Here is a 23,415-nt window from a genome sequence, read left to right as displayed (position 1 = left end):
AGCAAGGGGAAGTATTTTTTTCTGGAAAATTTGTGAGGACCCAGGCCAGGGTGATTTGTCTGTTGCAGTTTTTGTTGCATCTTGTCTTTGCAAATCCAGTGACTCTACATACACCCACAATAAGAACATAAATCTACACCAGCAAATAACCAAGACTCGGAGGGACAGGGTCCTAACTCAACATATTTGTAGCCTCTGGAGTAAATTACCACTACAAGTAAAAATAAGTACTACTGTGGCTACCTTTAAGACTAATCTTTGTCGGGGTGGGTGGATATAAATTTACATCAAGGTTATCATGTACTGCCTTGCTTGATTCGGGATGTGAGCACTGTGATTGAAAAGGATGGAAAGAAATTTAAGTTTGCCTGCTTACAGGTGTATGTGACTAAACGTCTTACTGTCTCCATAATCATTTGCCAAGTATATTCCTATGTTCCTAGAGGCAGATGCTTTTAAAAACTCTGGATCATTATCTGCACTTTTACCTTTTTTCTGGCTAAATTGTGCACTATCTTCATCCTCTCCCTCATCCTTTTTTGATTCCATGCTTCTTCCTTATGTCATGAAAACATTGATTCTTTCACTAATTCCCACCCAGATCCATTTCCCTTGCCTGATTCTACACATTTTATCCACTTTTGTATTACTACTGCATTATAGTAATCAAACTGCAGAGGATGTCAGACGGATTCTGTGTTATGGTATAAAATAACAAGGGACTTTTCTAAACAAAGTAGGAAGCTCTGCCACTCTCAAGAAGCTTGTTCCAGCATCCACTCAGCAATGTGCTGTGTGGATCACGGAGCCCATTGTTATCAGTGGATGTATGTAGTTGTGAAGTTATCTCTCAATGGTCAGTGGTTATGGTACAGTCCTCAAAGGGATGTGCCATGTCAGGCTACAAGTTGTTTCTTTCCATTTTCCTTGTGGCAACTGTATAAGGAAGGTCTCTTAGCAAAACACTGTGGAAGGGGCCAGCCAGCTGTATTTATATGGATAATTGTTGCTGTCAACTAACTGGTAAAAGTCATGTCCTATCAGCTTATTGTCATACTTTCAAAACATGGTTTGATACAGAAAATGTTCTTAAAGCTCTACTCTTTTTTTAAGCTCTTTTTAAGCACTGTCTGAAGAAACAAATGCGGAGATTATATAGTATTCCATAAAAGAAATGTAACAATTGTCTTTGATCTGTGAGATGAAATATTCTCTTCCACATTGTAATTTAAAGAAAAATAACCAGAAATATTTATAATTTCAGAAAAGTTAATTGCTTATCAACATGAGTTTCACGCTTTGAAAGAGCGTCTTCGTGTGGCTGAATATCGAACTTTGCAACGATCTTCTGAACTGAATGCTATCCTACAACAGTTCCGGCGTGCAATAGCAGAAACAAATGGAAGCAGAAATGCAATAAGCATCTTTTCAGGTAACCATGTTGTCATCTTGTGAATTATGTAGGAAATTGAAGTTTGTCTTGTAAATATACTAAACAGTAACTTAAATTTTGGTTTCTAAGTACGTTCAAAAATAGTTTTATTAGCCTGTGCGCCACCTTTTAATTTCATAGTGTTGTAGTTTTAGTCCTATAATTTGGGGTCTTGAAACCAAAAAAAAAATGCACTCTGAGCAGTTTACAGCTTATTTACTTTTTCAGTTCCTCCTTCTGACAGCAATGAGAAATTGAAAGTGTTTCTTATTTCCTATTGCAATCTTAATTTGTAGATGCAGCTGTCCATTAACAATGCTGCAGTCGCCGAGCACCATCCCCTACCCACTTATGTGAGCTACGATCTTACCATGAGGAGCCTGCTCCATAAGAGGACAGTGGAGTTCTCTCTTCCTGTGAGTCCTCTCCCAGCAGGTCTTCATACCTTCAGTGCCAGTGCCCAGGAGCCTTCACACTAATCTGCCAGCTCACACTGTAATGTTCTTGTGTCCGACTGGGGGGTTACCCAGCTCTTTCTTGCCATTCATGTACTTTATATCTCAGTCCTAACATGTATCTTTGGAAAGTTCCTGCACTAAAAAAGTAAAAAGTAAAAGCTGTCAGAGTGTTTGTATTGACATCAGATCACATGTTAGGACTAAAAGAGAAGCCACCTCTGCTGTCTTTTAAGGCTGTAACTTCCTACCGTCTGCCAGCAGATGACATTGGGGTAAGCTTGAGGCCTGTCTTGAGGCTTGAAGGTTGGTAATTGTGTGGATAAGCCTTAGCTGTATTCCACCTAAAAGTTGGAGAGGACAAAAGCTAAGGAACAGGAATCCAGGATAGGGACTAAGTTTCTGTAGGTAAGAGTTCATCATGACTTTAACGGCTTTCCAGACCTCAGTGATGGTGAGTATCACTTCTAGTAAATGACTGAGCTCCTATTTATTGTCAGCAGATGGCAGAGGAAGTGTGTGTGTGTGTATGTTTGTGTGTGTGTGTGTGTGTGTGTGTGTGTGTGTGTGTGTGTGTGTGTGTGTGTGTGTGTGTGTGTTTGATCTACCATGACACTCAATGTTGTGAACACCATCCAGTACTCCAATGTCATTCACCCTATAACACATTACTGACCAGCTGTGTCATCTGGAACAGGTCCTGAGTCCCTAAGACAAGTCTTTGAGTAGGTAGGCATTGGTCCTTCCATGCATAGGAGTCCTCATTTGCTGTCTCCGCCTTAGTCTTCCTGTTTGACCCTTGATATGAAGAAGTTCAGTATTTGAAAAGCACAGGATTAAAGAGAACAGGATAATGCCACTACAGGATCTGGTGATGGCTATTGACCTCTGACACTGCCTCCGTTATGTGCTTTACTTCATGCTAGGGATGTTTCTCCCACTCTTGAATTTGTCTTCAACTTTTATCCTGTCTTTGGTCCTTTTGTCTCTATCAGTCATCCCATTATAGATGGGTCCATTAAGTTCTCTTCTAACTCCAGGAGCTGGGAGATACTCTTGAGAAAAAAATGAATGCTGGGGATTTAATGGCGGAGAGGTTTTGATAGGTATTTTGAGTCCGCCAAAAAAAAAATCATATCTAGTGCAGTCATACATTAAATGTTTTATATATACCGTACATGGTCGACATTTCAGAATGTCGAAGACCATATGACCGAGACCATATGATCGACTTTCGAAATGTCAACCATGAAATAAAAACAAACAAAAAAAATACAGCTTACCATCACACTGCTAGCAGGGGGGCTATGCCCCCTGCACTCCCCGGCTACGCCCCCTGTACTCCCCGTGGGGGGCTCCACTCCCCATACCCCCTGTAACTTAAATATACCAACTCCAAGATCACACTACAGTGCAGAAGATGAAAATCTTTCCATTCTGCACTGTATGGAGATGCCCGTTCCGCATGCTCGACATTTCGAATGTCAATCATATGGTCTCAGCCGTATGGTCTTCGACATTCTGAAATGTTGACCATGTGTAGTGGGCCGGTGTATACATATATATATATATATATATATATATATATATATAGACACACACACACACACACACACACATACATATATATGTATGTATATTTGCTTCCCTCTCTCTTATATGCAGCCCCTTTATACAGCTTTTTACAGTCTTCTCTTAAAAACAAGCTCCAATCCTGCTACCATAAAATTGCCAAATTTGCCACAGGCTACTCTTACCTTTCCCGTCACACAGCCTAGCTCTGAAAGAACTAAACTGGCACAAACTCCCACACCACCTAAACCTAGTTCAGCTGTCTTTTGCACATAAAATTATGTATACACCTGATAGTTGCCCAGCCCTCAAATCTGTCCCAAAACCCTACATCCCTACCAGAGTCCTCTGCTCTGAAAACAAACAACTCCTATCCGTCTACATTCCAAACAAAAGAGCTGGACTGAACAAGCTCTGGAACTCTCTGCCAACAGACATTACTATCACTGAGTGCTTTAACAACTTCAAACACGCCCTGAAAAAGCATTTTCTTTGTAACCAAACCTGCCTCTGCTCCTTCCCTAGCAGGTAAACTCCATCCACTCTCTAGGGCCTTTCCTTTCTACATCTAGAGAACAGTAGACCATGAATTTTATCCACTAACCATTACCATATCGAACTAAGAATATTTATGTATTTCTACACCCTTAACTATTCCCATCCTACACCAAAAATTTTCTAAGCTTATGCTTGCTTCTAATATTCTGATCCTCTGCCTGACACTCAGTCTACCTTCAGCCTACCTGATTAAAAAAAAGTTATAATCTACCACATTACTTTTATTTAGTATTGCCTATCTAGTACATATTTTATTATTGTATCCATCTCTCTGTACTTATTTAGTATTCATTACTTATTTAATGTGTGCTTTAACACCTGCTGTTGTCTTGTTCATGTATAATATCTTAACTTTCATGTATCATTTTGGAGTTTTTCTCCCCGGGCCTCCGCTGAAAATGGGTTCCTGACCCAGTCAGACTTTCTTGGTAAACAAATGCTGAATAAATAAATATTTATATATATATATATATATATATATATATATATATATAGGTATAGGTACCTAAATATGTAGGTGTGTGCATGCACGCACATATGTCCATGTATACATATATTCCCCTTCCTGGATAGATATGGCCATCCTTCTTTGCTAATTCCAACAGATCCCCAGACTGCTAACTGAAGTCGCATTCCCTGGCCATAGTCAGGGTTTTTATCCCTGTTTGCCAAGGGAGCTGGCATGTGTGGGAGGAGTTTGGCAAGGCCACTGAGCAAGACCTCTGGATAGCCAATCAGTGGTTGTGTCAGGCGACAAAATAACTTACAAAGAAGAGGCAAAGCATTTGCCAAGCTTTTTTCCGCAAGACTGGAGAACTGCTGACCTTTTTGGGGGGCTTTTTGAGGAGATGGAAGCAAAACGTCAAGGCACTCTTTAATCTAGTAGATATGCCTTATTTTTGAGGCAGCAGTGTCAGGAGTAGTTGGTGTGGTTGTATCCATTTCTGCAGATGAGGTCATGGAGAAGACTTAACAGTTCTGCAGTGGCAGGCCTGTAGGAATGGATGGAATCTGCCTTGAAATGATAAAGGTGCCAGGTATTGTTGGTGTCTTATGGGTTATTCGCTTTTTCTGTGTTGACAGGTGTTGGAGACTGTGTCTCTGGATTGGTAAAATGGCATTGCATTGCATTGTTTTCTGAAGGCGGACAGAAAAGTGTGTTTCATTTATATTGTTAACACATGAAAAAACCTAATAACAGTGCACCTTTGTGTGTTGGTACATTTATTATTTTTTCAGCTGTGTTCATTTAGTGCTTAGTTTAGCATCCCTTAATTGCAGGTGTTAACCTGATAAGTAAATTGGTCAGAGTACCTTTTTCAGTCACAAATTGAGCCAAAACACACAGTTAAGATATGAAACCGTAGGCGTAGATGTTAACAAATAAACATTTATAGACTGTGACTTCATTGGAGTTCAACAGATAATATTAAACAGTTATAAAGAGCAAACAGTTGCATCTTGGCTAAATACACTTGTTTAATTTGACTGTGTCACTGTTCAGTAATATACAAATAGAGTAAGTATAGTGTCACATATTTATATAGCTTCTCACCGAGGTTTGCAAATGTTTGCAATAATTGTGCAAGCCTCGACTTCTAGATGGTTGCACAGTAATCAACAGCTTAATTTCAGTTCTCCCAGTGTAAAAAACAAAACTGACAGATAGGGGCCATTAAGCTACTGGCTAGTAAGCATGCTGCCTGGATGCCAGCAAAGAAGAAACTTAAGAAGAGAAAACACTGACTGTGAAGAACTCTGCAGCTGTTCAGCAAAAAGCTTTTATTTCTTCAGTGTTAGATTTGGAAACACTCTGCCTGTAATTATTTGCTTCTACCTCAGGTTCTGTTCATCACGTTGTCACTTTGGTTTTGCTTCTTTACTTTTTCAGGTGACATTGGAGCTTTTGTTCTTGTGGATTTTGTATGTAAGCAAGTAAATACCAGAACACTGAATGTAAAGAAAAGTTTTCTGTTAGCAAATAAATGTCCAGTATAAGAAATCTGTATCTGAGGGCAGATGTACATTTTATTCTTTGGTTTAAATGGAGATAAGCTGACTGGTTAAAGCCAGAGCACTTTTTTAAAGCTAAAATGTATTGTTTTCTGAAAACATACAAGCTGTTTTTCACATTAGGGAGGGGGAAAAAGACAAGAACAGACACCAGTTAGTGTAAGAAGGAGCACCAGTTTAATTTGCATGTTAGCATAGATGATCTTAATTCTAGGTTAGGTTTTGCCTGTGTGTACACCTGTCAGTTTAGGACAATTGCTCCTGTCAGGAGGGTTAAACTTTATTATTTGAAGATGTACATAGTTTTGTATGTTTGCTTTGAGTTAATATGTTATGGGGGTGTTGCAAAATGTGGCATATGTTCAAATGGAGATTGCAAAAAAACAACTGTATAAAAAACATCAATCAACCTGACAAACATTAGAGAGTGCATGTAACAGAAAAGCTGGAAATAGATATTTAAAAAGCTGTTCTATGCAATAGGTGGGAATAGCAAATTCTTATCATAATGGCTACACTAAACATTATTTTGGAACATGAATGGCCCTCACAGGTGTAAACAAAAAGGAAAGAGTATTGACTTATATTAAGAAATGCAGGGTGCAAATAGCAATGCTAAGGGGAACACACTTGGAAAGTAATAAGCATGTGAATTTGGTAAAGAAAGGATTTCAGGGGGGTATTTAACAAAATGTCAAGAACAAAATAAAAGGGTGTAATTATACTAATTGTTAGAGGAGCTCCAGTAGTGACAGAAGAGGAGAAAAAAGATAGTGGTACTTTTCATAGTACTAACAAGCTATTGGTAGGGAAGGAGGATTTCAATGGCATGTATTTATATTCCACCTAAAACTGCTACAGTGGATCTTCAGAAAATTTGGGGAGAAAAGGTGGGAACTGGAATCTGATGTATTTGTGGGACCTAGAAGGAAAATCATAACAAAAGAGGGTAGGTTTTTAAACTCACTTATGAAAATATTTGGTATGGAACATGTAAGAGAGAATGTTTTCTTTCTTATTATTCTCAAAAGTACAATAATTGGGCTAGACAAGACAGCAACTGTTTCACACAAACGTGCATTTAATTGAAAGCTTCAGCCCACATTCAATAACTATTTCAAATCAGATGCCAATAACAACTAAAATAAAACTGCAGAGTAATGAAGTAAAAATTAACCACTGGTGCTTCCCCACCTACCTATTAAAAGGAGAGGAATTTAAGGAATGGGTAGTGGAAATTATTTGAGAGTTATTAGGGAAGATAGACATTTCGTGAGAAGTTGTTGCTAGTGAGTGGGATAAAATTAAAGTGGAGTTTAAGAATAGTGTAGAAATAAAAGAACGACATGGGTAAGAAGTAATATGAATTATGTAGAGGGTCTGACAAAAATGTAAGTATTTCAGAATACGGGGGATCTCACAGAACAATAAGAGGCACAATTGCAGAGTGCTAAAGAGAAAATAAGGGAGTATCTGGCTAATATGCATGAGGTTAGAAAGATTGTTGTTTTTTAATGATAACTCCAGAGCACAGAAACTTTGAGCACAATGATCTAGCCATAAGAAAGTAGAAAAGAGTTGTTGCCAAACTTAAGAGAGGATATAACACAAAAAAAAAAATAACCAGAGAGCCTGTAGAGGTATTAGTGATATTTTGGAATTTTTTTGAACATTTGTATAAAACAGACAAATGTGGAAATCAAGAGCACAAATGCAGAGATTTATGGTAGACTTAAGCATGCCAAGGTTAGAGGTAGATGAAGCTCAACAATTAACAGTTAAGATAGGAGGAGATGAGATAAAAATGATGATGTACAATCTGCAGCAAAGTCTCCCAGAATAGATGTCATTCCTGTGCAAGTTTGGAAGCTAGGAGGGAAGAAAGTGGTAAAGATGTGGAAGGTTTTATTTAACAGTATTTTAAAAGGAGGGTAAGCACTAGCATCCTGAAAGAAATCTGTTGTGGCTGTAATACCTAAAGACAGTCAAGACCTGTCAGACCCAGCTTTATACGGGCCCCTTTCAATTTTAAATCATGATTATAAAGTGTTTGTCTGTAATAGCTAAAAGACTTGGAAAGGTGTTACCAAAATTGATTGCTATGGATCAGTGTAATTTTGTGCAAGGCAGGCAAACATTTGACAACATTATGAAAACAGTGATGATCCAGAGGGAAGCAGAGTGTAATTGGTGCAGAGAAAGCATTCAACAGAATAACCTGGGATTTTATGAGTTGTGCAATGGAAGCATTTGCATTCCCTGACGCAATAATAAGGTTAATTAGGAGGCAATATGAGGGTTCCAAGGCAAAAAGTAAGTAAAGTTCCTTGCTGACAAGTTGGAGCTGAACAGAGGAACCAAGCAGGGATGTCCTCTTTCAACTTTGTTATTCGCTTTATATTTAGAGCAGTTGGCGAAGAAAATAAAGGACTTGGAAATTCAAAGGTATCCTCTGTGTGGCAATCAAGAAAAGTTGACTTTATTTGCAAATATTACTTAATTGTTGTGTCTTTCGGTTAGGGGTCGCCACAGCGGAACTCCGGTCCGCTAATGATTGGCAGTAGATTTCTACGTGCCGAGTTGCCGGCCCTGACGTACACCCTTCAACAAAGGTACGCCCATTCACACATGTGCAAATATTACTTAATACATGATAAAATTAGAAAAGGATATCTCAGTGTTTTACAACATCCTGAGACAGTTTCAAGTCTTTTTGGATTATAATATTAATGAAGACAAAACAAAGGCTATAGCTGTAAACTATGCACCTACACATGAATTGTTCCAGCAATACCCATATTTATGTGGATACGATAAAATTAAGTATTTAAGTGTATGGGTTAAAAAGGATTCTGTTATGACAGCTAAGGATATGTGGGAAAAGACTAAACAAGAGATAATAGAAACAACAAGAAGTGGGAAGCTCCTTCTTATGAATATGGATAACAAGATACAAGCAGTGAAAATGTTTAGGCCTTTTACGGTTATGTACAGGACAGGCATATTTTTTTTTATCAACCAGAGGTGAAGTTGTGGACAGTAATTCATAAAGAGTTGAAGGACTTTTATCTGTCAGGCGAAAAGAGCAAGGCCCAAGTGGGATAAGTTGATTTTTCCAATAGAACAAGGTGGATTAAGATTATCTGATTTGAAAGGATATTTTAGAGCTACACATTTAAGGCTCATATGCATAACACAAGCAGAAAGCTATAATTCAAGGTGGAAATGGATGATGGGGAAATTAAAAAATAAATAGTCGAAAGTGGGATTTTGGATGCAGATCCTTAAAAAGAATAACAGCCACACAAAATATTGTATTCTTAAAGTAGCAGAAAGTATTCTAAGAACCAAGGTATTAGAAGCAAATATCTACAGAGGGAAAGGTAACAGAATGCTAAGAAGCCAAGAAAACATTTGGACTGCAGGCTTAGAAACTGTCTTATATTTCAGGGATTGATATCAGAGTATAGGAAAGAGAAATGGATAGGGGAATCCTAAGTGAAAGACCTGCTCTGGTAGAGTTTTTAATTTAATCTAGAACAGAAGCTGCTGTTAAAGGGAAAATTAGTAGGACATGTAAATACTGCACGATAACAGTGGGGATCAATCAGAGGAGGTTAGAAAAGTTTGGGAAGAGATTTTTTTTATTTATTTCATTTGTATTTGTTTCCAGGGTAGAGCACTAATCTCCACGGACCTTTTTCAGACTCTGCCCAGGAGTTCTGTCTAGTTAAGTGACTTAGAGCCACACAGTTAGGCAATAGAAATTCTCAAGGAAACAGTTGGGGGACATACGTGTGTCTCACAAATATGCAACAAAGTCTGGAAGATTTAGGATTTTTTCTTGAAAGTGTTTTCATAGGTATTTTGTATCCCAAGTAGACTCCAAAGATTTTTTTTTCTAAGGTAGATGGCAAATGTTGGAGGTGTGATGAGGAAGATGTAACTGGGAGCATATGTTTTGGGGGTATAATGAGTTGGTAGACTTTAAAAATTCCCTATAGAGTACTTTGTCAGAAATATTAGGCAAGTAAATGGGTGTGACTAAGGAATTTTTTTTGAGCAGGGATACAGGATCTGAATTACCTAGAAATAATAAGGCCTTGTTAAATTTGATTCTGTCGGCTGCCAACAAATCAATTTCTAGAAAATGGAAATCAAAGTTTAAACCAACAGTATTTGAAGTATTGAATATTGTAACAGAGATACAAGAGCTGGAAGTAGGTTCATTAGAAAAGGATAGGAGCAAATTACACAGAAAATATGGACATTTTGGAAACCATGCATGCAGAGTAATGTTTTGGAGGAAGTGAAGTTTAAGGGAAGATAGAAATTGATTTATGTAATGTTGACTCAATGATAAATATACAAAAAAATGTATGTGATGTATGTTTCCAACTTGGAGTATGTTAATGTGGTTTGTTTTCTATTACATAAATTTTATGTTTGCCTATTTATTAAGTGATAATTTAAAAAAAGGTAAAGTAATTTCTTTCGGCTTGTCCTGGTTAGGGGTTGCCACAGCGGAACTCCGGTCCGCTAATTATTGGCAGTAGATTTTTATGGTGCCAAGTTGCCAGCCTTCAAAGAAGGCACACCCATTCATGCACGCACCTACCTGCATGTCTTTAAACATCACTCGACCGCTGGGAGGACATGCAGACTCCACACAGAAGGCGCTCCAGCAGAGTATCGAACGGGAGAACCTCTTGCTGTGAGGTGACAATGCTAACCACTGTACCACCGTAGTGTTAAAAATAAAAAGATAATTATGCAAGCTTTAGGCAGCGAGCTTTCTAAGGTAGATAGAAGTTTTAGATTGCTTAAATGACTTACTAATGCTAAACCTAAAGCTGGCTCCAACAGTTGCCAACTAACTGCGACAGTTGAAACAGCTTCATATCTGTAACTGAGGATCTTTAAGTTGCGTTCAGCATTGAGTTAATTAGTAAACATTCTTATCTGTTGGGGAATGGTATTTCATTTGGCAGGTGCAATTTCTGAATTTTTTTTTTTCTGCAGTAACTAGATCAAATGGAGCTGTAGTGAGAGTAAATGCCTTCTTAATTACTACGAGTGTGTTGTTTTTAGTTTATTTGCTAATGTCTTTGTGTCGTGACTTAAAATTAAGGAAATTAAGAAGGTAACCCTAGATGTCACTTATAGGCAGTATACCAATAGTACCAAACTAGACACCGCTGTAGATACGTTCACTCACGACCAATTTTATTAACAAAACTTTTTAAAAAAAATATACACACAATTAGATTGAGTGCTTTATTCCCTTCCATAGGGATTTCATCAGAATCACATTGCTTATCCCATTTCCCTCCTTATATCCCCCTGTTATCTGATGTCATCATCAATTAGTTAATTTAATTACATAGTGCAACTTTTAAAGAAACATTCCTTTTAGATGGACTTTTTAAAAGATATGTTTAAAATTCAAGTATTTAGAACTTGTCCCATTTCCTGAAACATACTACCATATAATAAATAATACATTAAAAATTAAAAATTTTATATATATATATATATATATATATATATATATATATATATGTGTGTGTGTGTGTTTAAATAAGCGTGCTCTAGATTTCATCTTAAAATTGTATATGAATATGACAAATAAATATATATTTATACAATAATATAAATGCATATACAAATATGTAAAATTGTGTAAAAACATAAATACCTTAAAATTAATTTTCCACATTCCATCCTCTTAATTAATATAGGTTTTATTGAAATTATTTCATTTAACCCAGGGGGCTGACTTGCTTGTAATTGTATTTGCCATCTTAATTCTCTTTCTTCAATATAACTTCTATAGTCACCCCCCCTAGCGTTTTGTGACACTTTTTTTAAAATTGCAAATCTAAACTCCTTATATGCCACATAACTAATAGAATGTCTACATAGGGCATTATTTACATTCTTAGTGGCAATTTGGTATGTATGTTCATAAATCCTGTCTCTCCGTCTTCTCTCTGTCTTGCCTACATAGAATGAGGGACAGGACTTGCACATAGCCAAATGTGTAACTCCTGTAGTCTGACAATGGCCTTTTTCAAATCTAACCATGGTTTGTAAAGATTTATTGATGGTTACTTTCTCATCTAGGTAAATATATTTACATTGTGTACAATGTCCACATTTTTTAGTACCATCTCTATTTTTATTTTTCATGCCCTTCTCAGAAGTTTTTTTTAAATTAGGTCCTACTTTATATACAAAATTTGGTTTAGTACCACCAATATTCCACAACCTTTGGTTGTTCCTTAATATAACCCAGTTCTTTTTTACTATTTTCTTCACCTCATATGTATTTTTTCCATATGGAACTACCACAGCTTTCTCAAACCTATTATTCTCTCCGTCTGTTATGCTTTTACCCTCTTTAGTGTTCTCTAATCTCCCTAACAATGACTTATATTTTTTTCCTCATTCACTTCTTACGTAATTAACGTATTCATCCAATATTTTTCTGGGGTAACCTCTCTCTTGAAATAGGGTAACAACCCCCTTCAATTCTTTGTCAATATCTTCAATGTTTGAGGTCATTCTAGCTATTCTTATTAGTTGCCCTTTTACTATACTATTCTTTTGTTTAAAAGGGTGGTCACTTGTGTATTGTAAATAAGAATTACTAAAGGATGGTTTCCTGTATACCTTATTTTTAAAACCCTTTTCATATTTCTCTATATATGTATCTAAATAATTTATTCCATTCTTATAAGTATATGTACATTTTAGAAATCTTGTACTCTCATTTAAATGTTGAATCATTTCCTTTATTAAATCCTCTGGTCCTTTCCATAAAATACAAATGTCGTCCAGGAATCTCACATATAAATTCATATACTGATAGAATCTACTTTGAAAGACATGGTTTTGATGTTCTTCGTGTTTCACTGTTGCAGTCATAACTGTAGGGTGCTCCTGCCGGCAGGCAGCCCGAGGTCGGCCAGAATCCCAAAGTCTGGGTCCGGCGTCGGCTGTATAAGCTAGTACCCTGACGTCAGTACGCTCTGGTACATAGCCCTCAGCCGACGCCATCTTCTCCAGTCTTTCTTGCCGTGCGGTGGAAAGCAGCTCGCAAGTCGTTGGTTGGCGATTTTCGAACAGCGTATTTGGTTGTTGTCGGTCCGAAGTTCTTACTTCTCTTCTCAAAGCTAAGTACCCGTTGGGAATCTTTTCTTGTTCCTCCGATGTCAGAAAAAGTTAATAATTGTATAGCGTGTGGAAGTCAAATACCTCATAAAGATTTCCACTCTTACTGTCTTACTTGCTTAGGCCCTGACCACGACGTTTCTTGTTGTCGGTTCTGTGCCAGGTTCAAATCTCGTACTATCAAGCGCAGGTGCGATTGGGCTTTAAATTATTTTGGCAGACGCTTCAATTATAGAATGTCGTCGGACACTACCGGAGTTCAAAAGAAGCGCAAAGACAGGCCTCCGAGGTCCAAACAGGACTCGTTGCAGCTGGAGCCAGCGTCCGGTTCGGCTGTCGTCAGTGAGGCGCTTTTGCAGCCCCTGTCGTCCGCCACTTCTGAACCGATGGCCGATACGGACTCCCATGGGGAGCCATCAAGGCCCACTATTTTAACTGCTGCAGGACCTTCGGACGTCGCTCCTTCAGATGGGTCCGGAACCGCTGTGCAGGTACCGGCTTCTGAGGGGGTTTTCAGGCCTACTCACATCACTATTTCAAAGGCAAAGGCAAAGACAAAGACTCCTGTTAAGTCTAAAGTTCCAGCTCAAGCTGCTTCTGAATCCACTCCCAGGACACAAAAGCAATTATTGAGGATGGCTGAAGATTTGCTTACAATGATTAGGGGTTCTAACCCCCCTCCTGAGAAAAGGCCTCGACAGGATGTTACTCTGGATTCCTCTGACCAGGCTTCTGTATCTTCTGTTTCTTCCTCAGATCAGGACTATTCCTTTCCCCCTTATGAGGATTCGGATGCTGAGGACTCTTTACCCTCGGCCTCTCCGCCTGAGGATTTTTCTTTTGGGGAAACCTTGCATGAGGTGAGGGAACATTTTCATTGGGAAGGACAGGAGTATTCTGCTTCCAAGAAGAGGCTTAGGGAATTTCTTCTTCTTCCTCAGCATAGGCCTTTAGCTATTCCCCCTATTTTGGACATTGTAGATGATGCTTTTTCTGAGGCTAATTTGAATCCTGATTCCATGCCTCCTGCTCCTTCTAAGCCTGATAGATTTTATAGGGTTGCTGACTCTCATTTATTTTTATTTAAAAACCCTTCTGCGGATCCTGAAACTATTTCTCAGGGCTCTAAGGCTGCTAAGGTTGCTACTTCTAAAAATCCTATTCCCTCTGAGAAGGATTCTCGTGCTTTAGACAGGTGGGGAAAAAAGGTATATACTGCTGCTACCCTGTCTGTAAGGGCTCTAAATTGCCAGTTTCATATGTTTAAATATCAGCAATTTCTTTTGCCTGTTTTAAAGCAAAAGCTTGCTTCCCTTCCTGCTTGTGCAGAGGATAAGGAACTTCAGGATGTTTTGCATGCTACTGAACAGGTGAACAAGCATAGCTTACATTGTGGTTTTGATGCTTTGGATGCTTCTTGCAGGGCTGCTGCCTCTGGTACTGTTATTAGGAGACATGCCTGGCCGTGAACAAAGTTTGCCTGAACAGGTTAAGGCTAAGTTATTAGATCCCCCTGTTCTTCTTGATGTTCTTTTGGATCCAAGGCTGAGGAAGTTATTAAAAGATGGAAGAAAAGGCAAAGACAATGCAGACTGTAAAGATTTCTTGCAAGTTCAGCCTCCTAGATTTTCCAGGAATTGGCCCTCTAAAATTGGTCCTTTCCCACGTCTGACAGGCCTCAAAGGGGAAGATATAGAGCTCCAGAGGTCATGGTCAAGGCCAGGCCTCTTACAGATCTAGACAATGGACTGCTTCTTCACCTAGAAGGGGAGAAGACAGATCCCAATCTCAAAGAAAGCAAACTCAATGACTCTCTCGGTTGGGCTTCAGGACCCCTTCACCTGGATGCCCCTCTCGGAGGAAAACTGTCTCTTTTTACAGAAATTGGACTCATATTACCCAGGACAGATGGGTATTGGACGTGATTTTAAAGGTTACAAATTCCACTTTCACACTTTGCCAAGGGCTCACGGTTGGCCAGATCTGCCAAAACATCAATGGTCAGAGGCCTTAACTCAAGTGGATGCTCTTCTGGCCATGAGAGCCATAGAGCCTGTTCCACTCTCGGAAATGGGAAAAGGGTTTTATTCAAGACCGTTTCTGGTTCCCAGAAAACAAAACTCATGGAGACCTATTCTGGACCTTTCTGTGTTAAACACCTTTTTGGAAATTCCAAAATTCAAGATGCTTACTCTGCAGCAGCTAATTCCAATGCTCTCTCAGGACGCCTGGATGGTGACATTGGACTTAAAGGAAGCCTATTTACATATTCCCATCAGGCAAGAATGCAGGAAATTCCTCAGGTTCAAGGCAGGTTCGAGGCACTTTCAATTCTCTGTTCTGCCCTTTGGTTTATCTACTGCGCCCAGAGTCTTCACCAAGTGCCTGGCACCAGTAGTGGCTTACTGCAGACTTCAGGGGATCCAGATTTACCCCTATTTGGACGACTGCCTTATTCAGGCAGACAGCAAAGATCTTCTGCTTCAACATCTGGACTTTGTTCAACGTCTTCTCCTCCTACTGGGATTCTCAGTGAACATAAAAAAGTCACATTTGATCCCTTCTCAACAAATGGTATTCTTGGGAGCCCTCTTAAATACAACCTTACAAAGGGCCTTCCTCACTCCAGAAAAACAAACTCAGCTGGCTTCTACTTTCAACACCTTGGCAACTCTATCTCAGCTCACTGCAAGGAAATTCCTGCAGACTCTGGGCTACATGGCTTCCTGCATTCTGTTGATTCCAAATGCAAGGCTTCACATGAGAAAGCTTCAATGGTATCTGAAAAGTGTATGGTCACAGCATTACCACGATCTGGATATTCTGATTCCTCTGATCCCCTGCCTTCAGAAGGAGTTCCTCTGGTGGTCCAGGGCATGCACTTTAAACGAAGGAAAACCTTTTCGTCTTCCTCAACCTACTCAAATCCTAACCACGGACGCCTCGGATTATGCTTGGGGAGCACACTTTCTAGACAATTGCCAGCAGGGAACCTGGACAAAGGACCATCTTCACTGGCACATCAATCTGAAGGAAATGTTGGCAGTTCAAAATGCCCTTCTAGCCTTCAAGAACCTTTTACAACCAGGGCCTCTGCTAATTCGCAGACAACACCACGGTCATGTGGTACATCAACAAGCAGGGGGGTTCTCATTCGTACCCCCTTTGCAGACTAGCTATGGTTTTATGGGACACAGCTCTAAATTTGAATCTACATCTCCAGGCTCAATTCATACCAGGGAAACAGAATCTCTTAGCAGACAGCCTGAGCAGAAACATTTCAGATCCTCACGAATGGATGCTAGACACCAACTTATTCAACAGGATTACTGCAGTTTGGGGATGTCCCCAGATAGATCTGTTTGCATCCCATCTCAATCATCAGCTGCCTCGCTTTTGCACCAGGTCCTTCCACAAAACAGCTTGGAAAGTGGATGCCCTCTCCTTCAGCTGGAGAAGCCTTTCAGGATATGCCTTCCCTCCTCTTCCTCTACTACCTCGGGTATTACTGAAGATAAAGCAGGACAAGCCCAAGTTCCTCATCTTGATTGCTCCAAATTGGCCTCGACAGTTTTGGTATCCAACTTTAATGCTCCTGTTCTCGGGGCCTCCTTGGATTCTCCCACTGAACCCTTCGCTTTTGTCCCAGCATCAGGGTCAGTTACTACATTTCAATCTCAAGACCCTTTGCCTGGCAGCTTGGCTCTTCAAAGGAACTTGATTTCCTCTAGTCTTCCCAAACAAGTGTTGGATGTTCTTTTGGAAGCTAGACGGCCTAGCACTAGGAAATCCTATGCCTCTAAATGGAAGAGGTTTTGTATTTGGATGCAGGACCGAGGCTCAGATCCTCAGGTTCCTGATCTCTCTTCTATTTTGCTTTACCTTTCGGAACTTTTATCTAAAGGACTTTCCTTTTCTTCCATTAAGATTCATGCTTCTGCTATCTCTGCGCATTTCAGTTCTGATCCTCCTGTTTTCTCTCATCCTTTGGTGAAGCAGTTCTTGAGAGGGGCTAAGAATTTGCGGCCTCCAAGGACCCCTCCTGTCCCTGCCTGGGATCTTAATTATGTTTTAGAAAAACTTACTTTGCCTCCTTTTGAGCCTGCTGCATCTTCAGATATTAAGTTTCTATCCTGGAAGACTGTTCTTTTGTTAGCATTGACCTCTGCCAGAAGGGTCTCAGAGTTGCAAGCTCTCATGGCTGTGGAATCATACCTTATTTTCCATCAGGACAGAGTATCCTTGAGGACCAATCCTACTTTCATGCCTAAGGTGATTTAAAGTGGCTTTAAATCAGACAATTCACCTTCCTACTTTCTTTCCAATCCTCAAAATAAAGGGAAAGGATTTTGCATTCCTTAGATGTGCACAGACAGTTACGATTTTACCTGGACAAGACTAAAGATTTCAGAAAGTCTAATCAATTGTTTGTTTCTTTTGCCTCCAGTTCTCTTGGAAAACCTATTTCTAAACAAACTATTTCCAAATGGATTGCTTATGGAATCAGATTTTGTTACACTCATCATGGGAAACAGTTTCCAGGCACCATTAGAAGTCATTCTACTAGAGCAGCTGCCACTTCTACAGCTTTCCTCAGAGGAGTCCCTACCAAGGATATCTTGGAAGCTGCCACTTGGAGTTCTGTGCATACTTTTTCCAAGCACTACAATCTCCCCTTGTTTTCTAAGTCCAGGGCAGGCTTTGCCTCTGCTGTCTTGCAGGGTATTCTTGCCTCCCCTTCTTCTATCTAAAGCCTCCTCCCCTTTTACACTGCTTTGGGATTCCACCCTACAGTTATGACTGCAACAGTGAAACAGTGAAACACGAAGAACATAGTACAGTTGTGTACACCTACCATAAATGTAGATGTTCGAGTGTCTTCACTGTTGCAGTCGGGGTTTCCCTCCCTCCTATCCCTCTGTTTTCTCTCTTTTCCTTTTTTGTGGTGTATTTGTGTTTCCTTGTTGGATTCATTTTTGATTTGTTGGGGACTTCTGACATCTAGGGCAAGAAAGGCTGGAGAAGATGGCGTCGGCTGAGGGCTATGTACCAGAGCGTACTGACGTCAGGGTACTAGCTTATACAGCCGACGCCGGACCCAGACTTTGGGATTCTGGCTGACCTCGGGCTGCCTGCCGGCAGGAGCACCCTACAGTTATGACTGCAACAGTGAAGACACTCGAACATCTACATTTATGGTAGGTGTACACAACTGTACTTTCGTATTCCAGCAATACAAGGTTTGCAAATATGGGGGCACATGACGCCCCCATAGCAACCCCTTTGTATTGCCTATAATATTCTCCTTCAAAAATAATATAGTTATGCTCTAAAACTATGTTCATGAATTCCATAATTAACTCCTTTTTACTGTTATCTACTAAGGTGTTATTATGTAACCATCAATAATACTGACATTTATCCTTCCTCTTTTGGAATGGATGTAAAAAAATCTACCACATCTGTAGTTGTAAAGATTAATTCCTGATCCCACAAATCATTTCGTATTCTACCCAAAAAATCCCAGGAATCTTTAAGTATATGCCCACCATTCACTATCTGTTCCTTTAGCCATCTGTCTAAGCACACCAAAAGGGTAGGATGTTCTTCATTCCACATTGCTGCAGTCCTAACTATTGGGTAGTCCGCTGTCCAGTCGGCCCGAATACCAAAGTATATGGCTGACGTCGGTCAGGGCGCATTAGACTGACGTCAGTACGTCAGGGTACTAATGCGCATGACCGGCCATATCCTCAGTCTTTTGCCGCATGGTCCGATGCAGAAGCAATTTTGCGAGTGCAGGTTGGCGTTCTGAAAGTTTCTGAAGTCAGAGTTTCAGACCGAATCAAAGTTGGCTAAGTACCCCGTTGGGGAATATTTTGGTTTTTTCTTGCCTCAGTATTTAACCGGATGTCAGAAAAAGTGAATAACTGTATTTCTTGTGGGAAACAGGTTAGACTGTGCCAGGTTAGTTTTTGGGAAGCGTTGTAATTATAAAATGCCGTCGGATGCTCCGACGCCCGCTTCGGCCAAAAAGCGCAAGGACAAAGCAGCAAAGCCTAGAGTTGAAGAACCGACAGTGCCGGACTTCGGTTCTCTAGAAGGCTCAGTGGAGCCGGAGGTTCTGCCAGGAGTTTCTTTGGAGTCTCAGGGAGAGACTTTACTGTTACAAGATGTGTCCTCTCAGGAAGTAGGCCAGGCTGAGGGGGCTTCTCAGGTGGCTGTTCTTCCCTCTCTTCCTAAGGTGGTTAGAGCCTCCCCTTCTGTTTCCAAGGCTTCTTTGAGAGGCAGGCCAAGTTTAGCTTCAGTGGGGGATGTTCTTCGTCTTCCCTTGCTGCAGTCCTGACTATTGGGTATAGTCCGCGTCCCAGTCGGCCCGAATACCAGAGTATAAGGCTGACGTCGGTCATGGCGCCTTAGACTGACGTCAGTACGTCAGGGTAGTAATGCGCATGACCGACGTCATTTCCTCAGTCTTTTTTGCCGCATGGTCCGATGCAGAAGCAATTTTGCGAGTGCAGGTTGGCGTTCTGAGATTTTCCGAAACCGGAGTTTCAGACCAAACAGAGTTGGCTAAGTAACCCGTTGGAACATTTTGGTTTTTCTTGCCTCAGTATTTAACCGGATGTCAGAAAAGTGAATAACTGTATTTCTTGTGGGAAACAGATACCGCATAGGGATTATCATACATTGTGTATACCTTGTTTAGGGCCTGAGCACGACGTTGTGGGTTGCCGCTCTTGTGCTAGATTTAACAAAGCGCACTATTAAGAGGAGGCTAGATTGTGCTAGGTTGGTGTTTGGAAGCGTTGCAATTATAATATGCCGTCGGATGCTCCGGCGCCGCTTCATCCAAGAAGCGCAAGGACAAAACAGTGAAGCCTAGGGTGAGGAACCGCAGTCCCGGACGTCGGTTCTTTAGTAGGCTCAGTGGAGCCAGAGGTTTTGCCAGGAGTCTCTATGGAGTCTCAGGCAGATACTTTACTGTTACAGGATGTGCCCTCTCAGGAGGTAGGCCAGGCTGAGGGGGCTTCGGAGGTAACTGTTCTTCCCTCTCTTCCCAAGGTAGTTAGGGCCTCTCCTTCTGTTGCCAAAGCTTCTTTTAGAGGTAGACCGAGTTCAGCTTCTGTGGGGGCTTCTCCAAGCATTTCGGGCTCTGTGCCTAAGAAACATATGCTTAAAATGGCAGAAGATTTGATTACTCTAATTAGAGGTTCTATGCCCCCGCCTGATAAGAGGCCTAGGGTGGAACAGGAGTTTGATAGTTTTGAACAGTGTTCACAGGCTTCAGAGTCTTCTGTGGAAGACTTACAAGAGTTTCCTACTTATTCTGATTCTGATGTGGATGATTCCACTCCTACAGCTTCTCCTCCTGAGGATTTTTCATTTTCAGAGACTCTTCACTCCATGAGGGAGCACTTTAAATGGGAAGGCCAGGATTACTCTGATTCAGGAAAAGGCTTAGGGAATTCTTGTTTTACCCCAGCATAGGCCTTTAGCTATTCCTCCTGTGTTGAATGTGGTGGAGGATGTTTTTGCAGAGGCTTCCCTGAACCCTGACTCCTTGCCTCCTGCTCCTGTTAAGCCTGATAGGTATTATAGGGTGCCCAAAGCTCATAAGTATTTGTTTAAGAGTCCTAGGCGGACCCAGAAACTGTTTCTCAGGGGCCTAAAGGTGTTAAAGCTTCTGTGGTTAAAAATCCTGTACCCTCTGATAAAGAGGCAAGGGCTTTGGATAGGTGGGGTAAGAAAGTGTATACTTCTTCCACTCTAGCCATGAGGGCGTTGAATTGTCAGTTTCACATGCTGAAATATCAGAATTATCTCCTTTCACAATTGAAATCTAAGGTGGATGCTTTGGCGGAAGGTATTGAGTGTAAAGAATTGCTGGATTTGGTTCATGTGTCTGAACAAGTGGGTAAGCATTCTTTGCAGTGTGGTTTTGATGCTGTTCAGGCCTCCTCCAGGGTGGCTGCTACTAGTTCTGTTCTTCAGACATGCCTGGTTGAAGGATCAGAATTTAGCTGAGCATGTTAAGACCAGGATTTTGGATGCTCCTTTACAGTCTGATGTGTTGTTTGGACCGCCTGTGGAAGCAGTTTTAAAGAAAATGGAGGACAAAGCTAAGTCTATGCAGACTGTTAAAGAGTTTTTGCAGGTACAGCCTCCAAGTTTAGTAGAAATTGGCCTGCTAAGGGGTGGACATATCCTGCTTATGGTTCCCAGTCTAGGGGTAGGTCTAGACGTGGTAGGGGCAGGGCTCAAGGTTCATTTAGGCCTAGATCAGACAGTTCACCTGCTCAGACTTCTGGTGAGGGCAGGGGTCAGTCCTTTCGTAAGCAGACCCAATGACCTGCCTTTTCAGCTGCCAGTGGATTCTCGTCTGGCAGCTCCTTTGGGAGGAAGACTGTCTCTTTTCAAAGAAAATTGGGATTTACTCACTCAAGACAGATGGGTGCTGGATATCATTCATCACGGTTACAGATTTTATTTCCACACGATGCCCCCTTTCAAGGGCATGCCAGATGTTCCTCCTCCACAAAGAAAAGAGGCTCACAAGCAGGTTTCTCAGTTACTCCAGATAGGGGCCATTCAGCCAGTCCCTGTGTCAGAAAGGGGCTTCGGATTTTATTCTCGCCTGTTCCTAGTACCAAAGAAGGGGAACACGTGGAGACCAATTTTGGATTTATCTATCCTCAACACTTATCTGGACATTCCCAAGTTCAAGATGTTGACATTGCAACAACTGTTACCTCTGCTGGGCAAGGATCACTGGATGGTAACTTTGGATCTCAAGGAAGCTTACCTTCATGTGCCTATAAGGCTAAGTTGCAAAAAGTATCTGAGGTTTCGAACTGGAGATTTTCATTATCAGTTCTCTGCATTGCCCTTTGGCTTATCTACTGCGCCCAGAGTATTCACGAAGGTTCTGGCTCCAGTGATAGCTTACTTCAGGCTTCAAGGCATTCAAATCTATCCTTACTTGGACGACTGCCTGATTCTGGCTCAAGAAAAGGAAGACCTTCTACAGCATCTGGAATATGTCATAGCAGTGCTAAGATGCCTAGGGTATTCTGTGAACGAAATAAAGTCCAGTCTAGTACCCTCTCAAGACATGTGCTTTCTGGGTGTGAGACTGAATACAGCAGCCCAGATGGCCTTTTAACCCCGGACAAACAACAGAGTCTGTCACTTTACTTCCATCAACTATCTCATCAGTCCGTGCTGACTGCAAGGACAGTCCTTCAAGCATTAGGGTTCATGGCATCTTGTATTCTGGTGCTTCCCAATGCCAAACTGCATATGAGGAAGCTGCAATGGTATCTCAAAAATGTATGGACACAGCACTGCCAGGATTTGGACACTGTCATTCAAATAATACCTTGCCTTCAGAAGGAATTCTTGTGGTGGGCTCAGGAATGTCACCTAAACAAGGGACTCTCTGTGACCCGGCCAGAGGCGAGTCAGATTTTAACGACAGATGCCTCGGACACTGCTTGGGGAGCTCATCTAAATGGAAAGTGGATACAAGACAAGTGGCCTGCCAGACTACAGCATCTACATATCAACATGAAGGAGATGTTAGCAGTCCAGTTTGCATTGATGGCTTTCAAGGAGTTACTTCTTCCAGGGCAGGTGTTGATTCTAACAGACAACACAACTGTCATGTGGTACATCAACAAGCAAGGGGGAACACATTCTTATCCTCTATGCAGGCAAGCGATGATTTTATGGGAGACTGCGTTAAGCCTGCAACTAACTCTTCAGGCAAGGTTTCTGCCAGGAGCACAGAACTCCCTAGCAGATGTGTTAAGCAGACAAATCATGGATCCCCACGAGTGGAAACTGGATCTTCATGTATTTCAGACATTGACAGTGTCATGGGGAACTCCAGACATAGATCTGTTCGCTTCTCCACTGAACCACCAGCTGCCAAAGTATTGCACAAAGGGGTTTCATCACACAGCTTGGAAAGTGGATGCTCTGTCTTTCAGTTGGAAAAACCTTCATGTCTATGCCTTTCCACCTCTGCCTCTTCTTCCAAAGGTATTATTAAAGGTCAGACAAGACAGGCCAAGGATGATTTTGATAGCTCCAGATTGGCCTCGGCAACACTGGTACCCACTTCTAAGGAGTCTTGTAAAGAAGCCTCCATGGCCTTTACCTCTGATTCCTCATCTGTTATCTCAGAAGGACGGTCATCTGCTC

General features: G+C 41.0%; 1 protein-coding gene across 1 annotated transcript in view; it reads left to right on the top strand.

Annotated features, from left to right (window-relative positions):
- MGAT4A (alpha-1,3-mannosyl-glycoprotein 4-beta-N-acetylglucosaminyltransferase A) overlaps positions 1–23,415 on the top strand; it is a 2,332,896-nt gene that overhangs the window by 672,492 nt on the left and 1,636,989 nt on the right. The window contains exon 3 of the mRNA XM_044072194.1: positions 1,265–1,432. Coding sequence (XP_043928129.1) covers positions 1,265–1,432 — 168 coding nt within the window. The remainder of the gene's footprint in view (positions 1–1,264; positions 1,433–23,415) is intronic.

The sequence above is a fragment of the Protopterus annectens genome, chromosome 5.part0, assembly GCF_019279795.1.
Source record: "Protopterus annectens isolate FY-2018-M chromosome 5.part0, PAN1.0, whole genome shotgun sequence".
Lineage (NCBI taxonomy): Eukaryota > Metazoa > Chordata > Ceratodontiformes > Protopteridae > Protopterus > Protopterus annectens.
The sequence above is the reverse complement of the archived record's forward strand: the minus strand, read 5'-3'. Positions and strand labels throughout refer to the sequence as shown.